The 20,626-nt window shown below is 42.2% G+C and overlaps 2 protein-coding genes and 2 long non-coding RNA genes across 5 annotated transcripts in view; 2 read left to right on the top strand and 2 right to left on the bottom strand.

Moving 5' to 3' along the window:
• The first annotated feature begins 1,275 nt into the window (after positions 1 to 1,275).
• On the top strand, positions 1,276 to 10,459 carry tfa (transferrin-a). The gene is made up of 17 exons (XM_062988159.1): positions 1,276 to 1,360; positions 2,229 to 2,371; positions 2,606 to 2,708; positions 2,806 to 2,997; positions 3,786 to 3,909; positions 4,336 to 4,388; positions 4,591 to 4,757; positions 5,202 to 5,349; positions 5,597 to 5,763; positions 5,840 to 5,936; positions 6,690 to 6,713; positions 6,997 to 7,158; positions 7,723 to 7,873; positions 8,308 to 8,372; positions 9,020 to 9,198; positions 9,782 to 9,974; positions 10,235 to 10,459. The coding sequence occupies exons 1-17, from the start codon at positions 1,321 to 1,323 to the stop codon at positions 10,282 to 10,284; spliced, it is 2,058 nt and encodes a 685-aa protein (XP_062844229.1). The 5' UTR covers positions 1,276 to 1,320; the 3' UTR covers positions 10,285 to 10,459.
• LOC134302909 (uncharacterized) lies at positions 2,367 to 7,063 on the bottom strand. The gene is made up of 2 exons (XR_010007596.1): positions 6,973 to 7,063; positions 2,367 to 3,028 (listed from the first exon to the last, which is right to left on the bottom strand). It is a non-coding gene; the product is annotated as an uncharacterized LOC134302909 (long non-coding RNA).
• On the bottom strand, positions 8,899 to 16,131 carry LOC134302908 (uncharacterized). The gene is made up of 3 exons (XR_010007595.1): positions 15,864 to 16,131; positions 15,160 to 15,242; positions 8,899 to 9,225 (listed from the first exon to the last, which is right to left on the bottom strand). It is a non-coding gene; the product is annotated as an uncharacterized LOC134302908 (long non-coding RNA).
• Positions 13,559 to 20,626, top strand: part of eif4g1a (eukaryotic translation initiation factor 4 gamma, 1a) — a 24,574-nt gene continuing 17,506 nt past the window's right edge. Inside the window, exons 1-5 of one of the 2 annotated variants that reach the window (XM_062988157.1) lie at positions 13,559 to 13,924; positions 17,884 to 17,937; positions 18,049 to 18,167; positions 18,447 to 18,524; positions 19,907 to 20,089. In XM_062988157.1, the coding sequence (XP_062844227.1) occupies positions 18,093 to 18,167; positions 18,447 to 18,524; positions 19,907 to 20,089 (336 nt within the window). In that variant the 5' untranslated portion in view covers positions 13,559 to 13,924; positions 17,884 to 17,937; positions 18,049 to 18,092. Of the gene's footprint in view, positions 13,925 to 16,418; positions 16,517 to 17,883; positions 17,938 to 18,048; positions 18,168 to 18,446; positions 18,525 to 19,906; positions 20,090 to 20,626 lie in introns of those variants that run through there. The other variant, XM_062988158.1, reaches the window with a different exon arrangement.

Here is a 20,626-nt window from a genome sequence, read left to right as displayed (position 1 = left end):
GCCCTGCAGATGTTTGAACAGCTGGGCCGCTGACCTGCAGCTCGGTCCACCACCAGTGCAAACCGTCCGCCGTCCAGAGAATTAATGATTTTTATTCGTTCTGAGCTGGAGAGTGAACTTTAATCTGTAAACACGGCGGACGTGCACCCATGCTACGTAACGCTAGTGCAAATATGTGCGTTACAGATAAACCTGCTGAACTTTCAGCCGGTTACGACACGGACGTGCGGCGGTTTTATGATAATGAGGATTATCACACGCCGCTGATACGGTTCATCACGTCTGTGCTTCTGCTGACCTGCACAGAATCCAATCTGGTGCAAAAGTTTTGGAACAGTTTGTGTTTCGTGTTAAATTCTGAAGAGGGGGGGGTGTGAAAACTTTTGGATAAAACCGCAACAGACGAATCGGCTCGAGTGTGTCGGCCTGCCTGTCTGATTAATCCTCATATGAAACTAAAATTCATCCTGCTTTACATTTCCTGTTCGCTGTTTGCTTCAGGTCACGTTGTTCTGAAGTTCTAAAGCAATAGTGCCAAAAGTATGTGGACACCCAATAATCCCATCCAGTCCCGTAGACGTTAACATGAATTGGATCCCTTTTGTTGCTACACCAGGCTCCACTCTACAGGTCGGGACCGTGTGCAGGACAGGGAACTCTTTTATTAATGCATCTTCCTCCCAATTTAGTCGTATCCGATTCCTCGATCGTATTTCCCTCCACTCCTGACCCTCCGACACGTGTGCAGTAACCCACCGCTTTTTGCACAGTTTGGTTTTAGGTTCTGATAATAAATCCACAGAATTGCTGTCAAAACACCAACAGAAGAAAGATTTAGACTTTGAGATGTGGCTAGAAAGCTCAGCACTGGTATCATTTTTAATGATTTCATGTGAACTTTTAGCTCTCTGGTTGTTGACTAACTTCCCCCCAAATACACAGAGACTTTAGAAGTGCCGTTTACTGGGGCGCTGAAGATCAGACCACGTCTTATCAGTAATTCATCCAGAAATCTGGGACTGTCTGAGGGGTTCACTAACTTGGTGTGACAGGGTCACAGTGGAATAATGACTCTGCAACTGGAACTTTCCAGAAGAAAAATCACCTTTGAATCTCAAACCACGTCCTGCTAAACATCTAGTGCGCTACATAGGGATGATTTATTTACTTTGAGTAGTGTACTGATGTAGGGAGTACAGGGTGATTTGGGACAGAGCCCACGCCCCCTCTCTGTCCCCACACGGCCCCCTCGGCTCTAGGCTCCCTATAAAAGAGGCCCTGACTCGAACCCACCCTGCCTGCTGCCTCCAAGAGTCCAGCATGAAGCTTCATCTCCTCATCGCCTTCCTGGGATGCCTCGGTAAAGTACTGCGTTCATCATTATTATAAGCAATATTACTACTATATACACTATTACTGCTATATATGCTTACTACTATATACACTATTACTATTAGATACACTTCTGCTTTATACATTATTACTCTGCATACATGATCACAGTTATATATACACATGGTTACTATTATATACACTGTTGTTGTTATTATAGTACTATTACTACTATATAATTTATTATACCAATATTACTATTATATACACTATCACTACTAAACACTCTATTACTACTATAATAAAGTTTTGTTATAATAAATTGTAACTTTGTCCCTATATGCTTTTACCACATATGGTATTATTAACAGTATTTAATACAACGTATACTATATGTATCTAAATACTATATTTATTATAAATATCAGAACTTTATTATAAATACTACATGCACTATATATACTATATTTATTTTAAATACTACATGCACTATATATACTATATTTATTTTAAATACTACATGCACTATATATACTATATTTATTTTAAATACTACATGCACTATATATACTATATTTATTTTAAATACTACATGCAGTATAAATACTTTATTTATTTTAAATACTACATGCACTATAAATACTTTATTTTAAATACTACATGCAGTATAAATACTATATTTATTATAAATACCACATGCAGTATAAATACTATATTTATTATAAATACCACTTGCACTATATATACTCTATAAATAATATATTTATTTTAAATACCACATGCACTATTAATGCTCTATAAATACTACATGCAGTATTAATATTATATTTATTATAAATACCACATGCAGCAGTATGATTGAGTCAGTAGTATGAAGGTGTTTGTTGTGGGTGCAGCGTTGGCGCAGGCTGTTTGGGTGAAGGATCGGAAGGTTCGATGGTGTTTAAAGTCCGAGCAGGAGCTGGAGAAATGTACAAAACTGAACGTACTGACGTGTGTAAAACGCGAGAAAACGATGGAATGCATCAAAGCTGTCAAGGTAAAATCTACATTTATTTATTGCAGTAAAATATGATTTATGAGTTTGGAATTCAGGGCAGGTGTAGCCTAGTGGTTACGGTATTGGGCTAGTAATCAAAAGGTCGCCAGGTTGTCACTGTTGGGCCCTTGAACAAGGCCCTTAAACCTCAAAACTAAGTAAGTCACTTTGTATAAAAGTGCTGCTAAATGCTGATAATGTAAATGTTATGACCTGTGTAACCTGTGTGATCAGGCGGATGAAGCTGACGCCATCACTCTGGATGGAGGAGACATTTACAAAGCCGGCCTGATGCCTCACGAACTTCACCCCATCATCGCTGAACATTATGGCGAGGGTAGTCTAACCCGAATACATAAAAATATTACATTTATTTATCATTACTAAATAAAACCCATCAGTCTCATGTGAGTGATGGTTTAATAACGTTGTAGATGAGGAGACCTGCTACTACGCTGTTGCTGTAGTGAAGAAAGGAAGCGGCTTCAATCTGAACCAACTCCACGGGAAGAAATCGTGCCACACAGGTTTGGGTAAAACCGCAGGGTGGAACATTCCTATCGGTACCCTGCTCGCCAACGACCAGATACAATGGAAAGGCATCGAGGACAAGCCTGTCGAGGAGGGTAAGCAGCTCACTGATATATATCCTTTTATCTAAAAATACAAAAAATAAATAAATAAGCTGTAATAATAATAATATTAATAATAATAATAATAATAAATAATAACAATAAATAATAATAATAATAATAATAAATAATAATAATAATAATAATAAATAATAGTAATAATAATAATAATAGTAATAATAAATAATAATAATAATAATAATAGTAATTATAATAATAATAATAATAATAATAATAAATAAACCTGTGTGTTTTATGTGTGGTGTGAGTATAAAAGTATTTATTATTATTATATTGTAATCATTATTTTAATATTGTTAATATAATCATTATGATTGTTATTATTATGTCATTATTATTAATAATATTATTATTATTATTGTTTATATTATTAACATTATTATTGTTACTATTTAAATTATTATTATTGTATTATTTATTATTATTATTATTATTATTATCTTGTGGAATCGACTCAAAGCATAGAAAGATTCCATTTTTTCCTGGATTTGTCCAAATTTAGTCATCTCCAATTCCCCATTGTGAATCCGCTGTCTCTTGAACGACCCCTGATCTGACCAAGGAGGGCCAGATCACCACTCGTCCGCTCTGACAGACACGTGTATAATTCAACCCTGTGTTGGGTTCCTATCGTGTCTGGAGAGCCACACTAAGCTCTATGTGACCCCCCCCCCAGCATACACACACTTAAGAACGGTTCCCTCTGCTCTACACGACATCTGATAACTGTTCTTCCTCCGTGTTCTTGTGTTGATTTGCAGCGGTGAAGGAGTTCTTCTCAGCCAGCTGCGTTCCTGGAGCCCCCAAAGACCTGTGCAAACTGTGCGCCGGCGACTGCTCACGATCCCACAGAGAGCCTTACTACGATTACAACGGAGCATTCCAGTAAGAACACCTTTACAGCTGTACTGAAACTGAGAATGCAGTAAGCCAAGTGCAGGAAGCTTGATCAAGGTAGAACAATTGTGTAGGTAAAAAAGGGAGAAGCGCAGATAAATAGAGTGGCCAAAATAACAGAAACAAAGTAAGAAATGAAAGACACAAAAGCATCCGCAGACGGAGCGGAGAAAGTGGACAGAACTGGGACAGAGCAGGACTGAGAGCTGAACGTTAACCCAGAGCCGGCCAGCAAAAGTGCAAACACTCTTGCTGCATGTTAATAAAAGTAGGAATGAGGATGAGTAGCAGGAAAATGGTTGGGAAATTTGATAGCGTAGCATAAATACTGAACTTAAATCCCTGTGAGGAATTGGACCAGTTTACATATAATAGTAAATGTTTTATTTGACGTAAGCTTATTTATTCCTGCAGGTGCCTGAAGGATAAAGGAGACGTCGCTTTTGTGAAGCATCTTACTGTCCTCTGTAAGCAAAATAATTATTTTTATCTTCTTTATTATATTTTAAGGTAATTGGAGAAATTAAATCACGTCCTGGTAATCATACAATTATGATACATACACACCTGCCTATTCAATGTGTGTTGAAATGTGAAGAGTTAAATGAAAGACTAAAACTAAATATTATATTTAGACCTGAACTTATAAAACATCTCTGCCCTGTGTAGTGTCTCCTGATAAGGCGAAGTACGAGCTGCTGTGTAAGGACGGCACCAGGAAGAGCCCTGATGAGTATAAAACCTGCAACCTGGCTCGGGTCCCTGCTCACGCCGTGGTCAGCCGCAAAGACGAAGTACTGGCCAAACACATCTACGATGTCCTCCTCCCGCTCAAGGTAAAGAATCTGATAAATATCAAAATATGGCTTGTTCAGTTGACACTTGTGCCAAGGGTCTGACTGTGGTAACTGGGACTGTGGTGATCTAGCGGGTAGAGCTGTGGGTCACCGACTGGAAGCTTGTGTGTTTGAATCCCGGCTCTGCCTCTGTCTTGTACGCATGTAGACGTATATAAATACGTCAGCTAAAGTCATCCCATCCATCCGAGATGATCATTGTTTTATCATAAGAGGCATCAATTCTGCGTTTATGGGAAATGTGTGTTGATTATTATTATTTTGCTTTTATTAATGTCCAGTATTCGCCATCGCTCTTGGGCTCATCATGTTCTGAGCACTTTTTAATGCTATTAGTGATGAAATTATTTTACAGAAGTTCTGCTGGAAGCTTGAGGTGACGTCCGTTTACTTTTGCAATTATTTCTCCATTTTCTTCCTCAGGATAAGGGTCTCTTCACATCTGGGGGCGAAGCCAAAAACCTGATGTTCAAAGACTCCACCAAAGACCTGATGAAGCTTCCCGAGAGCACCGACTCGTTCCTGTACCTGGGAGCCGAGTACATGGCCACCATCCGCTCCCTCACTAAAGGTGACGCTTAACGAATACTATCAACCACATTTCCAGAAAAGTTGGGACATTTTGTAAAATAAAAACAACAACCCGTGATTGGAATTGGATTCAGCCTCCAACAGACTCCAAAAAAAGTTGGGACGGGGGCATGTGCTGTGGGGGTGCTTTACGTTTGCTAGTTCATTTTAACCACATATTGAACTCTGCATGGGAACCGGCTATGACGAACCTCCTGTGCTGATAACGGACTTGTTTCCCTCCTCAGATAGCAGCAGAGACGGCCAGTCTCAGGCCATCCACTGGTGTGCAGTGGGTCGCGCCGAAGAGAAGAAATGTGACGAGTGGGTGATCGCCAGCACCGACGAGCAGGGCAACGCCATGATCGAATGCCAGAAGGCCGACACGGTGGACGACTGCATCAGGAAGATCATGGTAATGTACCACATGGTAATGTGCCACACCTTCATTCCACCATAAAAGCCGTCTCATTAAAACTGTGTTCCTGCAGCGGAACGAAGCCGACGCCATGACCATCGACGGAGGACAGGTGTACTCCGCCGGGAAGTGCGGCCTGGTGCCTGCCATGGTGGAGCAGTACGATAAACGTAAGCAACCCAAATTTACTCTCGATCTTTAACCGTTATAATAACGTAACATAACGTCTCATCAAGCACCGAGAGATCCGAACAACGACAAATTCAATATCATTTAATCCTACAGAAATCCTAAAGAAAACTCACTGATCAGAGACGCTGAGTTATCAGAATAATCTGGACAGCGAGAACTTTCTCTCCTGTTCATTTTCATGATCAGGACCAACCATTCCAGACCAGCAGGTTTCACACTCAAGTGCACTCAAGTTTTCACACCCTTAGAAAGGACGAGAAAATACACAATGTGGTTGAAAGTATTGGGACGCCTGACCCTGAGCTTGTCGGACGTCCCGTTTCAAAAACAAACTATTAAAACAGAGCGACCTCTACGTGAGCCGCTCTTCTTTTCTGTGAAGCTTCTCTCAAGACTTTGAAGTGAATCTGTGTATGGGAATTTGTGCTGGGAAGTCTGGTGTGGGGACCAGAATGAGCCGCTGTGGCGTGTGGAGACTCCTAAAAATACACAGGAGCGGCCGAAAGAGATGATTTATGATTTGCAATGCATGATGGGAACTGTAGTTCTTTTTTACTATATAAGCACGGTTTTATCCCCGCCGTCAGATAATCATTGAGTTTATTATTTGAGAAATGAATGATTGTGTTTGAGCTTTATGAGGTGTTATAAACATTTCTAAAGATGTTATAAATATATAATCAGGGTAAAACTGCTCAGTTAACAGTGTAATTCTGTTTTTCTCTCTACAGTGAAGTGTGATGCGGCTGATTCAGGTGAAACTCTTTTTTATTCTTGTTCTCTGTCTGAGTAGCTGCAGTCGTGGAGATTTGAACATAATTTAAAGTCATGTGGTTAATTAAGGTTCTCGGGCCGCGCTGTAGTCTAATCACACTAGCACCTCCACCCCTGTGGTGACCCTTGAGGTTTCCCACCTCTGCATTAAAAGGTTCCTCTTGAGTATATACCCAGTGTGGAACCTTTATTACAGAACATTAATCAGCTGTTCTGATCTGAACCTGAACTGAAACTGACCTGCGTGCTTCTCGCTCCTCTCAGACGCCTCGTCGTATTTCGCGGTCGCCGTGGTGCGCAAGAACTCCGGCCTGACCTGGGAGACTCTGAAGGGCAAGAAGGCGTGTCACACCGGTGTGGGACGCACCGCGGGCTGGAACATCCCCATGGGTCTCCTGCACAATGATCCCAGCAATTGTGACTTCTGTAAGTATGAACCCAAACATCTTCCATAAATATTCACGCCAAAAGTATTCGGACGCCTGATGTGAGCCGGTCGGACGTCCCAGTTCCAAAACAAACTGTAGTAAAATAGAGAGACCTTTTCAGCTAGCACAACTTAAAGATTTTGAAGTATGTCTGCTTATGGGAATTTGTGCCTTTTCAGTCCAAAGATTTGTATGACTGGGTGCTGATTGAGTAGTTGATGTTCCTGTTCATCCCAGAGCTGTTGAGTGGGGCTGAGGTCGGGAGTTTCTTGGTTAACTGAGCTGTTCTTCATGCTGGAACAGGAACGGACCTTGCTGCAAGTTGGAAGCATATAATTTCCTTTATATGATTGATTTATTACACCTGGTAGCAGCTGTCGTGGCCGAAACACATGAATTCAGTATTAAGGAGGGTTATCAACATACTTTTGTCTGTACATTGTGCTATATATTATATCAAGCATTTTTCCTGTCTTACCATGTAGATCTGACGGGTTATATATATATATATATAAGTGTGTGTGTGTGTGTGTGTGTGTGTGTGTGTGTGTGTTCCTCACAGCTACGTACTTCAGCGAGAGCTGCGCCCCTGGTGCTGAACCTAATTCCACCATGTGTAAACTGTGTATCGGAGGCGAGGGGGTCCAGGGAACACAGTACATATGCAAAGCCAACACCAACGAGCGTTATTACGGCTACGATGGAGCCTTCAGGTACCGTCCACATCACTCACGTGCGTTCACCTTTTAATGGGGTTAAAGGGCAAGCCTGAACGTTCGTGCCCTGATCGTAGCAGTGTGTAGGTCGACAGTGTTACCAGTAGAACTATCAGCACCCAAACGTAACTATGTACCTATTACAGGTGAGATGCCACCGCCCTCTGGGGCTGGACGTTTGAGAGGAACATTCAACTTGTAAAATTAAAAGATGAAAAGATTTCACATTTTATTTAATCTACAAAGACCAAGTTGTCCTGATAGAAAACTTTATTAGGGTTTATTTAATAGCGTTATTAGGATAACTACATTGCTAGATGCCCAGTCTAACGAGCTCTTGAAACAGAACTGATTTACGCACAGCGAGCTACGAGCTACGAGCTACGAGACGATTCAGTGTTACCTAAAACTGTGCGTATTTTATTTTGCAGATGTTTGGCTGAGAAAGGCGATGTGGCCTTTGTTAAACACAGCACTGTTTTGGAAAATACTGACGGTGAGTCTGATCTCTCTTCATCTTCATTCGTATAGTGTCACTGTCCACAGTTGAGCAAGCTTTACATCAGCAAGAACATGCTCAGGACCTGGTGCGTTGTAGCAACAGCGTTTGGAAGCCGGATTAGTAGTGCAGCACCCCTTGAGCCAAAACGGCCCAACAGAGGCTGCAATAAAGAGCTGGGGTTCAAACCCACAACCTTCCGATTCTGTGGCCTGAAGCTCCACCCACTAGATCACCACTGTCCGACTGAACTAAAAAGTCTGTGCCAGTAAAACAAACAAATCTGCCTGAACTTCACCAGTTATGTAAAGTAAAGTGTTCAAAGGTCCAACCAGAGTTTTGGTTTCAAGTCAAATTTTTTTAAAATCAAACAAGTACGTGTTCAGGGCATTCAAGGGGTGCAGACCTCGCCCCAGACATCCTCGGCCCTTCTTGATCAGAGATGAGGGTGGTGGCAGCAATGAGAAAACAAACCCCAACTGGACACAACTAGTTAAACTAGTTAAAAAAGGGAAAAAACGAATAAATAAAGAACTTTTTAATGGTATGTGTTCTAGTCATTCAGTCACAGAAAAAGAACGGTTGCAGAAACGTTTACCATGACAGACGTGTTCCTTACATGTATGTAAATGTTTGACCTGTAGGTAAGGGAGCAGGCTGGGCTTCCAAGCTAAAATCCTCCGAGTTCCAGCTCGTCTGTCCGGGTAAAACCGATGAGGTTCAGAATTACGAGGCGTGTAATTTAGCTAAAGTTCCGGCTCACGCCGTCGTCACTCGTCCGGAGAGTCGCAGCAGCGTGGTGTCCTTACTCAAAGATCAGCAGGTGAGTACCAACTGTGGTGGAAAAACCCTTAATGAAAAAATAAACATCTTTATATACTCTTGTTGGTGACCTTGTAGGATTCTACTGTAGCAGTGTTCTTGGAATATAACTACTGGCAATCATGACATCTACATTTCCTAAGTAGTAATTAATTATGTATTAATACTTCTAGAGTAAATTAACATTTTCTCTCACACAACGCTGAGAAATGAGCATATAGGATTACACACACAGACAGGGAACAATTTTCATTTTATTTTTACACCTTTTACTTCCCATTTAAGTCATATCCAATTCCCCTTTGCAGTTCCTACAGTGCATGCGCTACCGAGAGAGGCTGCAGGCTAGCACACACCTTTTTTTTCTTATCGGCTGATCGACAGCCTACGCTCTCTGTACTATACCGTGACCAGTAGAGGTCGCTGGTGCAGTACAATGCAGCCGGGCCAGTGGAGATACTAGAGATTACCCTGTGTGTGTGTGTGTGTGTGTGTGTCTGCCCTGTGATGGACTGCTTATTTCCCAATGAGTGAATAAATAAATATACAGACTAATACGACACTGATATTTATTCGTATTTTAGGCCAAGTTCGGCAGTTCCAGCCCTGACGGCGCCTTTAAAATGTTCAGCTCCGAGGGCGGCCGTCACCTACTATTTAAGGACTCGACTCAGTGTCTCAGAGAGGTTTCAGCAGCACAAACCTACACAGAGTTCCTGGGTAAAGACTACATGAGCGTTATGGACAATCTGCGCCAGTGTGCCCAGGGCCAGTCAGGTATGAACCCTTCATCACCTACATGTACCTACTGTATGTGCTTATAGAGTACCTGCTCCCCACTACCTACCTGATCAGCTCCTCAGTAGAGAGGATTCTAATCAGACCTGAACTCATAATCAGATTATTTAGACGCTCTACTTCTACAGAGATACACTCATTACATCACTGCAGTTTTAGCTTACTCAATAAATAAATAAATAAATAAATAAATAAATAAATGTGTGTTTAATGCTTAATGTTCTGTCTCGTCTCTGCAGAACTGGAGCAGGCCTGTTCCATCCACTCCTGCCAAAAAAAAAGACAGTGAGGGACCAACATTACCTTTGATCAACTCAAACGCACCGAAACATCCTAGGAAAGCCGACTGTTTATTCTTTAACATGTTCTTCATTCACCTGCTGCTGATGCTTTTCAGAGTTTAACTTTCTTACTGCTGTTACGCTTTACCACAAAACTGTGTGAAATAAACCCGTACAAATCTATATTTCTCTGTGTGTGTGTGTGTGTGTGTGTGTGTGTTTATTTTAATGAATTATGCTCCCATTTTTGTCTAAATTTGGATATATTGTGTTCCCTGTACTCTGGCTCCCCCTGTTGCTTGTTGAAGAGGACTGCAGCTTAGGGTTAGCGTAGGCCTCCGACGACGATCGTGTAATCGTTTCTTTACCACATCCAGTGCTGGATTCTTAATCCTCCACGGCAAGTGCAAGTACCTGAACCAGACAGCGGGACGATCATGTAATTCCCATCCAGTCTTTTCTCCCCCAAACATGATTAGACGTGTTTGTTAGGACCCGAACAGGTCGGTGGTACCGGTGAGACTCAGAACTCGACCTCGAGCGCCTTCTTATCTACACTGTTTAAAAATTTACAGTATTCAGCTGATGCTTTAATCAAAAAGTACAAACAATTGTGACAGAATACAATCAAGCAATTGAGGGTTGAGAGGTTGTGCTCAACAGTGAGACTTGAGCTAGTGACCTTCTGATTACTAGTCCAGTACCGTAACTGAAACATGACAAATCTTTATGAACAAACATTTATATTCGTGTTATTTATAAAAACACATTCAGGCTAACATAAATATTGGGCAGCCTGATCACAGCAAGAAGGACCTGGGTTCAATTCAGCAGCTGGTGTGGAGTTTGCATGTTCTCCCCGTGTCTGTGTGGGTTTCCTCCGAATGCTCCGGTTTCCTCCCACAAGTCAAAGGCAGTCAGGACAATTGTACCTACTAAAAGTTGCCCTAAATGTGTGTGTGTGTGTGTGTGTGTGTGTGTGTGTGTGCGCCTTCTGAACTGGCGAACTGTCCAGGGTGTTTCCTACCCTCCACCCAATCAGACCCACAACAGTGATAGCTCAGCGGTTACAATACTTGACTAGTTATTAGAAAATCGCTGGTTCAAGCCTCACCACCACCAAGTTGCCACTGTTGGACCCTTGAGCAGGGCCCTTAACCCTCAATTGCTTAAATTGCATTCAATGTGGACTGGAAGTCACTTTGGATAAAAGCGTCTGATAAACCCTGACCAGAATGAAGCCGTAGTAAAACAGACAATGAATAAATGAGTAATATAAATATAAATGTGATGAATTAAAGGTAAAGTTGGACATTTTATTCTGTATAAACACGGTAGTCACTAACGTACAAGCCTACTTTTAAAACAAATATGAATTTTAGGTCTTGGACAGCAGGATCCACCTGTGCTCATCTCCACAGTCTTTATACTTTTAAAATGATTGATGAATATTTTTCTTTTTATTTCCTTTTATTTAAACAGCACAAGTTGATACAATAAATGGAATTCGTTTCCACTGTGTATAGATTATACTGTAATTCTGCAGATGTATTTTTATATTTTATATATATATATATATATATATATATATATATATATATATATATATATATATTTTATATAAAAGTCTCACATAACATGCTGCTCATGTGTATGGAAGAATTATACCCCGGAAGCATCTATACAGCTTTTATTCTGACCGGTTTAACCCGGAACTACACATGCGGCTTATTCAGCCACCTTAGTTATTATTCCCACCCGTCTTCACAAGTCCCGCCCACCCGCTCTAGGATTGGCTGCAGTTAGAATCACGAGGAGGCCTCTGATTGGACGCTTGCAGTGAATCGACACTGAGTTAAAGGTTCGTTTCACTTGCTTTGGTGCCACTAATGCAGAAATTTATGGACACCTGGTTTCCCCCAAACTATAAACAGGTAAAAAAAGAGAGATTATGCAGGTTATTCAGTTATTGGCATCACTGGAGAAGTCACACATTCTCTTTTACTCTACAATATCTCATGCAAATTTGCAGTAGACAAACAAATCCACCTTCTGCATAGGAATTTGACTCAGTTTTCCAGGACCCGTGTTGCTGTGCTGGTTGGCACCCACTAAACCATTATGTAATTTAGAATGTTTTACATTCTTTGGGTGCCTCTAAATGCGTTGTTCAGTCTGCATTCCTACTACAGCTCTAGTGTTTTTGCAACTATAGTATTACTGAAATGTGTGCAGAGGGTGGATTTGCTGCTTGTAACTGCTCCCGGTTGTATGAAAGGTTTTGAAATCATACACACCACTCAGTACATGAAATCAAATGTATAGAACTTTGGATCACATTGTAAAATCAGATTGTGTGAACCATTGATACGTGACGTGTCCAGTATTACTAAATAACTAAACTAAATATGTTTACAGCATTTAGCGGACGGTTTTGTCCTGAGCAGTTTACAATTGTGACAGACTACAATCCAAGCAACTGAGAATTAAGGGCCTTGCCTAAGGGCCCAGCAGTGGTGGGACATGAAGCAGATTATTGATCACTAGTCCAATACCTTAACCACCAAGCCACCACAGAAATTAAAGTATTAATTGATTTGTATGTTTATTTATTTACGTACTTATCTACGAGGACGGCAGGGCGGCACGGTGGGTAGCACTGTCGCCTCACAGCAAGAAGGTCCTGCGTTCGATCCCCAGGTGAGGCGGTCCGGGTCTTTTCTGTGTCCGTGTGGGTTTCCTCCGGGAGCTCCGGTTTCCTCCCACAGTCCAAAGATGTGCAAGTGAGGTGAATTAGAGATACAAAATTGTCCATGAGTGTGTTTGATATTAAACCTGAACTGATGAATCTTGTGTGAGCAGTAACGACCCGTCCTGTCATGAATGGTGCTTAAGTGTGTGTTAAAATTATAATAAATAAAACTTTAAGGGCAGCTGTAGCCTAGTGGTTAAGGTACTGGTCCAGTAATCAGAAGGTTGTCGGTTCAAGCCCCACCACGGCCAGGTTACCACTGTTGGGCCCTTGAGCAAGGCCCTTAACCCTTAATTGCTCAGACAGTATACTACCACAATACTGTAAGTCGCTTTGGATTAAAGCGTCCGCTAAATGCCGTAAATGTAAACTTACTGTATATACGAACGTATTTCAGTACTATGATTGTAGCCAATCAGTTACAGGCTCGTATCCTTACGCAGCCAATCACCGTGGAGCAGGGCGGGCTCAGTGTGGAAACGGGTGTGATAAGAAAATGCGTGCTCTGTCCGGCTGCGCGGACTCTCGGGGTGCGAATGGTTCTGCTATAATCCGACTCTGATCAGACCTGTGTGTTACTTTACCGGTAATCCGTCACCATCCGCGCCTTAAACATGGACCTCAAGTCCAGGGGTTCGATCTGGGGCCGACCGGGCACTTTGTAGCTCCTGCTGGAAACTCTATTTATTCCTTTTTTACAGCTTATCGCCACTTTTTTGGCCTCTGCACGCTAGTGGGGATAAAAAGCTGAAGTGACAGCAGGCTGAGAGCGACCTTTCTCACCCAATAAAGCCGAACTGAGCCGGTCGGAACCGAACCTCTGTGCTGGCGTGGATGAAACGTGTAGAAATCGATTTAAAGCTGCTTTAAACTTTTGCTGTTCGCCTGTGACACCGGTGAGTAATTCCATCCACCGCCTATGCTAATGCTAATGCTAACGCTAGTGAGGGCCTGACTTACTGCCATACTGCTCCTTCATCAGCTTTACTTCTGTCTAATATTCCCTAAGTATTATAATACTTTTATTATATAGTATTTATGTAACCATGTCATCAGCATTAGTGCCCTGTACTGACCATTCCATGCCTCATTCATGTCTATTTGTAAGATGATTGCATGGAAACCTGTTCAATATGTGAATGAATATATTACACACATGCATGTCTGTATATTTATTTAACTCTATCAGCTCAGCAGTGATATTCATGAGTCGTGATTTGCCCTTTTATTTATTTATATATATATATATATATGTTGACACCACTTATCATTGAGTCACTGAACCGTCCACATGTGCACCATGCATCAGGTCTGAGTGATTACACTGAGCATTAAAGCTGCAGTATGGAACTCTTATGCAGGTGTAGATGTGGAGACCTCACTGGCAGGATTAATGACTGCAGGCTGTGTTTAGGGGTTAGTTAGTACAATATTTATGCTCGTGTCAAAATGTGTTAACCTGGAATCTCCATAATCAAAATCTAACAGATTTTAATCTCTTAACTCCATTAGAAATGTATGTTTAATTCTAAACACTGCAGTAGAAACTACAAATACTAATGTAAGCACTGGTGTGTAATGGAAGTGTGAGCAGGTTAGGGTTAGGGTTAGGGTTATATGTCTCATGTACATCCACACGTGTACATTTTCCAAATAGCACTGGGGTCAGGGTGCTAGGGCAGTCGTTGTATGGCGCTCCTGGATCCAAGAAGGTTTAGAGCCTTGCTCAATGGCCCAACGAGCTGTGATTCGAACCCATGACCTTCCAGTTGGCAACCCAGCTTGTTACCAACTGGAACGGATTGCTTGTTGCACAATCTCACACCTCATGTTGAAAGTGAAGGTAAAGAATTGAACATGATCGTGATCTCATTTTGATGATTAACCACTGACAGCCATGTCGGATTAAAGCCGCGGTATGTAAAACCGAGTCTGTTTTTACTCATTTTACTTAATATATATAATAAACAACCATGTACAGATTCAAATAACTTATTTCAGCCTTTCAGCTAACTGCAAGTCGTGTTCACCCAGTATGTTGCCGGCTGTGTACAGCCGAACCTGCTTCTTTTCACCCAGGCCAGCGGTGGATTCATGCAAAGCCTTAACAGTATAAAAGAACACACTTTACCTTGTGTATTCTTCCACGTCTAGTGTCCTTCTATCCCTCAGACACTGCAATGGTACCTGTTGAGCGCCCAGCCAAGATGTTCTCTGCAATGGTGGACATTAAGAATAGGGTTAGATTAAACAGATTAGTGTCAAAATTTGAACTTTAACTAACTGTATTCACACATTAAATTGGTGTGATAGTTTATTGCTGTTAATTTTATTACCAAAAGGGGATTTAATTTAGAAATTTAGAAAATCTGTCAAGTCCACCCTGACTATTGAGACCCAACACATGTTACATACTGCAGCTTTAATGGTTAAAATAACTGGTCCCAGTGCATGACCACTAAGAAATTGGGTTATTTTAGGCTATAAGTCTCATTTGAAATTAGTTTTACCAAATTTCTACCAATATTAAGTGTAGCACCTAAACCTGACTAAATTGACACCATTGGGTTTTTGTCAGCTCACATCATTGGTTTCTAACACAGAATTTACATACTGTAACTTTAATGGTGAATACATTGATGACCATGATTAGGTTTATGGTTTATGGTTTATATTATGATGAAGTAATGTGTATTAAAGACCACCAAATAATTACAATATTTTACTCCGTCTTATGTGGACACATCTCTATCTCTCTATAGATTACTAGCTTTAACCAGCTCGCCACACTTTAACCCAGTCATGTTAAAAACCAACCTGACTTGCCAAACTTACCTTTTTACGTCGATTACAGCTATTTTATAATAAATTAATAAACTAAATACACAGAAGACTTCGCTTTTACCGTTTTAGCTCTGAATGAATCGTTAATTTTCCGTTAAAATTTGAAATGTCAATTCAGCACGTGAGCTGACGCTCGGCACCATCTCGCGCTCCGGTTTACCTCAGAGCCCAATTCCTAAATTTATTCAGTAACTGAGGTAAATCTGACAGAAATTATTGTACTCCTGAATGTTTATTTGATTCGTTTTGGTTTGTGAAACGTTTACGCGTCGAATCGTTTAGTTTATGCACTTTATTTACACTCTGTACGTGTCGTTTGAGAAAATGTAGTTCTTTCTGTATATGCGAACTACATATCCCTTCGAGCAACTCGGGAATGAGGACCAATCGGGTAACACCGTTTTATCCGGGTATTTCTGTGTCAATAGGACCTTCACAATCGCGGCACTGGTTGTCGTTTGAATTGTGTTTAAATTGGAAAATTATTATTAATACTTAAATAAAATAATATCCGCGTGTTCAATTTTTGACGCGTCTTTAGGTTGGCTGATGTCGTCAAAGTTTAGTTCTTTTATGGACGAGAACTCGTATCATTTCGAGCACCGCAAGGATGAGGACCAATCGGATTACATCGTCTCGTGCGGGTAACTAGACAGATAAAACACTGCGACAAAAAGCTGTAAAAATCTAAACTAAGTCTATTATCATTTGTTTAGTAGTTCTGTTACACTTACTTTAATGTTGAATAGGTTTACTTAAAAAGAAACCACAAAAACATCTCAATTTCTTTGTAACAACGGGATGGGTGCGTCCCAAATCCATAACTACTATGTTCTTGGTAGTGTACCCTATGTAGTTTGTAGTGTGCAGTTGGCTGATTTAGAACGCGCCCCTGGTTCACTACTTGGAAAAAGGCAGATATCGCTAGTAGATACGATGGCTGGTTGGCTAAAGAGCAGGTGCTCATGGGATGTGTAGTTTTTAGACCGAGATTTGACTACAAAAATTAAACATTTATGTGTTTATGTAGTATATAATCAAGTCAGTGTCATTCATGCTGATAATGTAAAATGTTTGCCATTAGAAAAAGCTCAGCTGGATGAAAGGTAAAATGGAATAAATGTTTTTGCTTAATTAAGTGGCTGCTAATTAAGTATCTTTGATTATTCATTATTTTACGTTCACTAAAGTCTCAGACATCAAACCTGAAATCTTTTTCATGTTTTGACAGTCAGTAGCATTAGAAGGTTTTATTTTTTGTAGTTCTCTCTATAGTCTGTTGCTAAGTGTTAAGACTCTATGTACTAAGAGAAAGTGTACGGGTGGGGTCCACCCTGTTATCAGTACGCTGTGAACCCCCACCCTCACCACTACCATTACAGACACTCCGTTATTATACACCATTACACTCAGACACATGTGCCATGTATAACGGTTTAATCCTCCTAATCTAGTTGTTTTCACTTCCCTCAATTGTAACGTCCTCCACTGCTACAGACCCCCATCGTGACTGAGAAGAACCGCAGACTATCACACGCCTTGTCCGACATGTGGTGCAGTAATTCAGCACAATAAAGAACAACCGAAACGTGGAAGTAGTTTGATCTAATCTCGTCTCCATGAACCTGCCAGTTTAGCCCAGGAGTCCATCATGTTTGCTTTAGCCGTGGTGTTGACTAGCAGGAGAGCTGTTTTTCAGGGTTAGTGCAGGCTCAGGGTGTACGGTTCTGACCCCTTAATCTGAAGAATAAGGGTTGGGAATCCTGGCCTCCTCAGGCAGTCACGGTTGGGCCCCTGAGCAAGTTCTTCAACCCTGGTGACTGACCCTGTACTCGGACCGTAGCTTCCAAAAATAATTGTGTTTGTGTGAATATTTCTTTATGCTCACAAGCCAGCTGATCTGACCGAGTCATTTTAATAAATCGGAAACCAAAACGTCCAGATACTTCCGAGACATTGAAGTACGAACAATTGAATATAATTTTTTCTTTTTGTTTGTTTTTGTGTACAGATTGAAGAGCACACTACACAGGAACCCTGCTGCAAGAGAAGAACACGCTCACAGGTACGACATGTTGTCCTTACCTTTTATTTAAATAAAATACATACTCGGTGTTCCTCTGTATGTTCCTGGAATACATATATACCTTCCATAGCTTGTCTGTATCTGATCTAGTTTGGCAGGCAGGTTCGAGAGCCCCTCATGCAGAACCACAGGAAATGAATAAACCGCCACAGCCTATCACAGGACCGCCGTCCGTCCCGCACCCCGCCCCCTCACCAGGACTAACGCAGGTGAGAACTGAGGGTCTTAATGTTATCTGAACCCTTGCGGCATGTCGGTATATATGGCTGTATCTATATATGTGTAGGAAACAATGTGGTACCCTATAGGATTTGGACTGTGAGCGATTCCGCCTTCCAACAGAAAGACGTGAGCAGTGTTAACGCGTCGCTTCTTCATAGATTTACGCAGCTCAGCAGTGTGTCAGGCTTTAGCGCTAATTTGTGGCTGTTTGTTTGAATCCCACCTCGATGACGTTTGATTTTAACCCTAATCTCTGACCCCTCTAGCCTGCTTACCCCCCTGGTCAGCCCACTTCTGTCGTCTTCGCACCTCCACAAATGAACTCCGCACCTCAACCCAGACAGGTACTTTCATCTCGGTGTGATTTACACGTGATTCTGTTTGTTTTATTCACTTTTATTGTGGTAGTGTAGCAAAACAACCCACCCACTTGTATGTATGGCTTTCGGATTTGACCACATAGTGGTTCAATAAGCGCATAAAATTAATAATATGCATTATTTATAGCTGTAGAGCTGTTTGCTCAGACCGCTCTGAGATTAGTGCGTTGATGTGGGTTTTAGAACCAGTGGGGAGATTCCAGGACCATTCTGTTCTCTCTTTCTTTCTTCTTGACCCTTACTGTCCCGCTTGTCCTCCCAGTTTGCACCAACCGGTACTAACCAGTTTCACCGAGTGGGTTTAAAACTAACCAGTGTTCGGGCAGTCGTGCACTGAATGTTCTGGACTACAGTTTGTTTTAAGCATCGGTTCTTCATTCAGTCTGGGGGGAAAATGAGTGACCGTTCCTAGATGTGCTAGTCGTCCTCAGAGAGTCGCACCTATTTAACGTGAAGTGTTTTAGGGAGCGCTGCACGCGCCCGCTTTGTTAGCGTCTGCTTCTAATGGCTAACCGATTAACGGCTGCTTGGTGTGTCCTCCTTCTCTCCTGCGCTTTCTCTGCTCTGTCCTCTGATGTGTGCTGCTGCTGCTGAAGGGTGGATTCAGGTCGCTGCAGGTAAACGCCTCTCTGGTTCCTCTTTGTTCTTTCTTTCTGACCATCCCCTAAATCCCTGCCTGCCCCGCCCTGCCTTCTCTGTATGCTTGCTTGTTTGTTTGTAAATGCAGAATGAATAAAGCCCAAACCCAAGTGCATGCATTAGCACCCCAAATATACCATACCACCCTGTCCTCCGAGGTTCCTTTGAACCAGGGGAACAGTGTGTCAGGAGTCTCGGGTCTGCAGCAGGTTGTTGGTATCGGAACGCATGGTGATGGTAGCTCAGCAGTTGGGGTACTGGACTGATCAGAATGTGCAGGGTTGCACTGTTGGACCCTTGAGCAAAGCCTTTAACCCTCAGTTGCTCTAACTGTTGGTCATTTTCTGATATTAAAGGCTAATTGGCAGGAACTCGCCACAGATAAATTGTGACCACCACAGGCACCGAAGTTCAGGTCCTAGTGGTGCCACTTGTCTGGACTGGTGCCATGCTGGGGGTAAAAAGCTGAAGTAGGCATGCCGGGCTCTGGCACCGCAATTGAGAGTAGAGGCTTGGCATTGGTGGGTCTTGACCCAGCGATCTTCTGATGGTTAGTCCAGTCTCATAACCGCTCAGCTTCCACTGCACCACTGGTTTCGTCAGATTTCGAGACCCTCCGTCCTCTCTCGCTGAATGATCGTCTGTACGTGGAGGGAAAACGTACGCTCTCTTTAAAGTCCGACTCTTGTTTTTCTGTCTTCCTGCAGCCATATTACGCCAACCGGGGCGGTCTGTCTAGCAACGCCCCGCGGGTGGCGGCCAGTAACGCGCCGCGCCCCGTCCCACCCCCTCACGTCTACCCGCCCTCGTCACAGATGATGATGATTCCTCAGCAGCAGCTTCAGTTCTCGCCGAACTCTCAGGGCCACACCTACTTCATCTCCGGACAGGTACGGCTCGAACCCTCGGCGATCGCTCGCTCGCTCGGGTGTGGCGTTAAAAACCCTGAAGTATTTCCATAAGGACGGTTTTATTAGGGTGGTGGTGGGTGAGCCTCTTCTGTGACATGTCATGGGAGTACTGGTGTTGTACCAGTAGTAGCCATCCATCTGGAGCAGCTGGTTAGGAACAGGTCACTGCTTGGTGAGGTTTTGGTGAAGAAACCACAAACCAGGGTCCAGAAAGACCCAGAAGTCCCAAAACCATCATGATGGGTGTAAATGTCAGTTGTGATCCAGGTCCCTGACTTCATTAACGCTCTTTGGACTGAATGGGCACAAATTCCTACAAATGCACTCTTTTGCAAGGCATATAGAAATGACTATTTGGGGGTTTTGAGGGAGGGTATGTGGTGGGTCGGCCTTGTTCGGGACCTGTAATGGGAGTACTGGTGTTATACCAGTAGTATCCATCCATCTGAATGGGCACAAATTCCTAAAAACACACTCCGCAGTTTTATTGAAAGACGTTTGAAGATGATTGGAGGA

The sequence above is a fragment of the Trichomycterus rosablanca genome, chromosome 25 (genome assembly GCF_030014385.1).
Source record: "Trichomycterus rosablanca isolate fTriRos1 chromosome 25, fTriRos1.hap1, whole genome shotgun sequence".
NCBI classification, from domain to species: Eukaryota; Metazoa; Chordata; class Actinopteri; order Siluriformes; family Trichomycteridae; genus Trichomycterus; species Trichomycterus rosablanca.
This window is presented reverse-complemented; position numbering and strand designations above follow the sequence as displayed.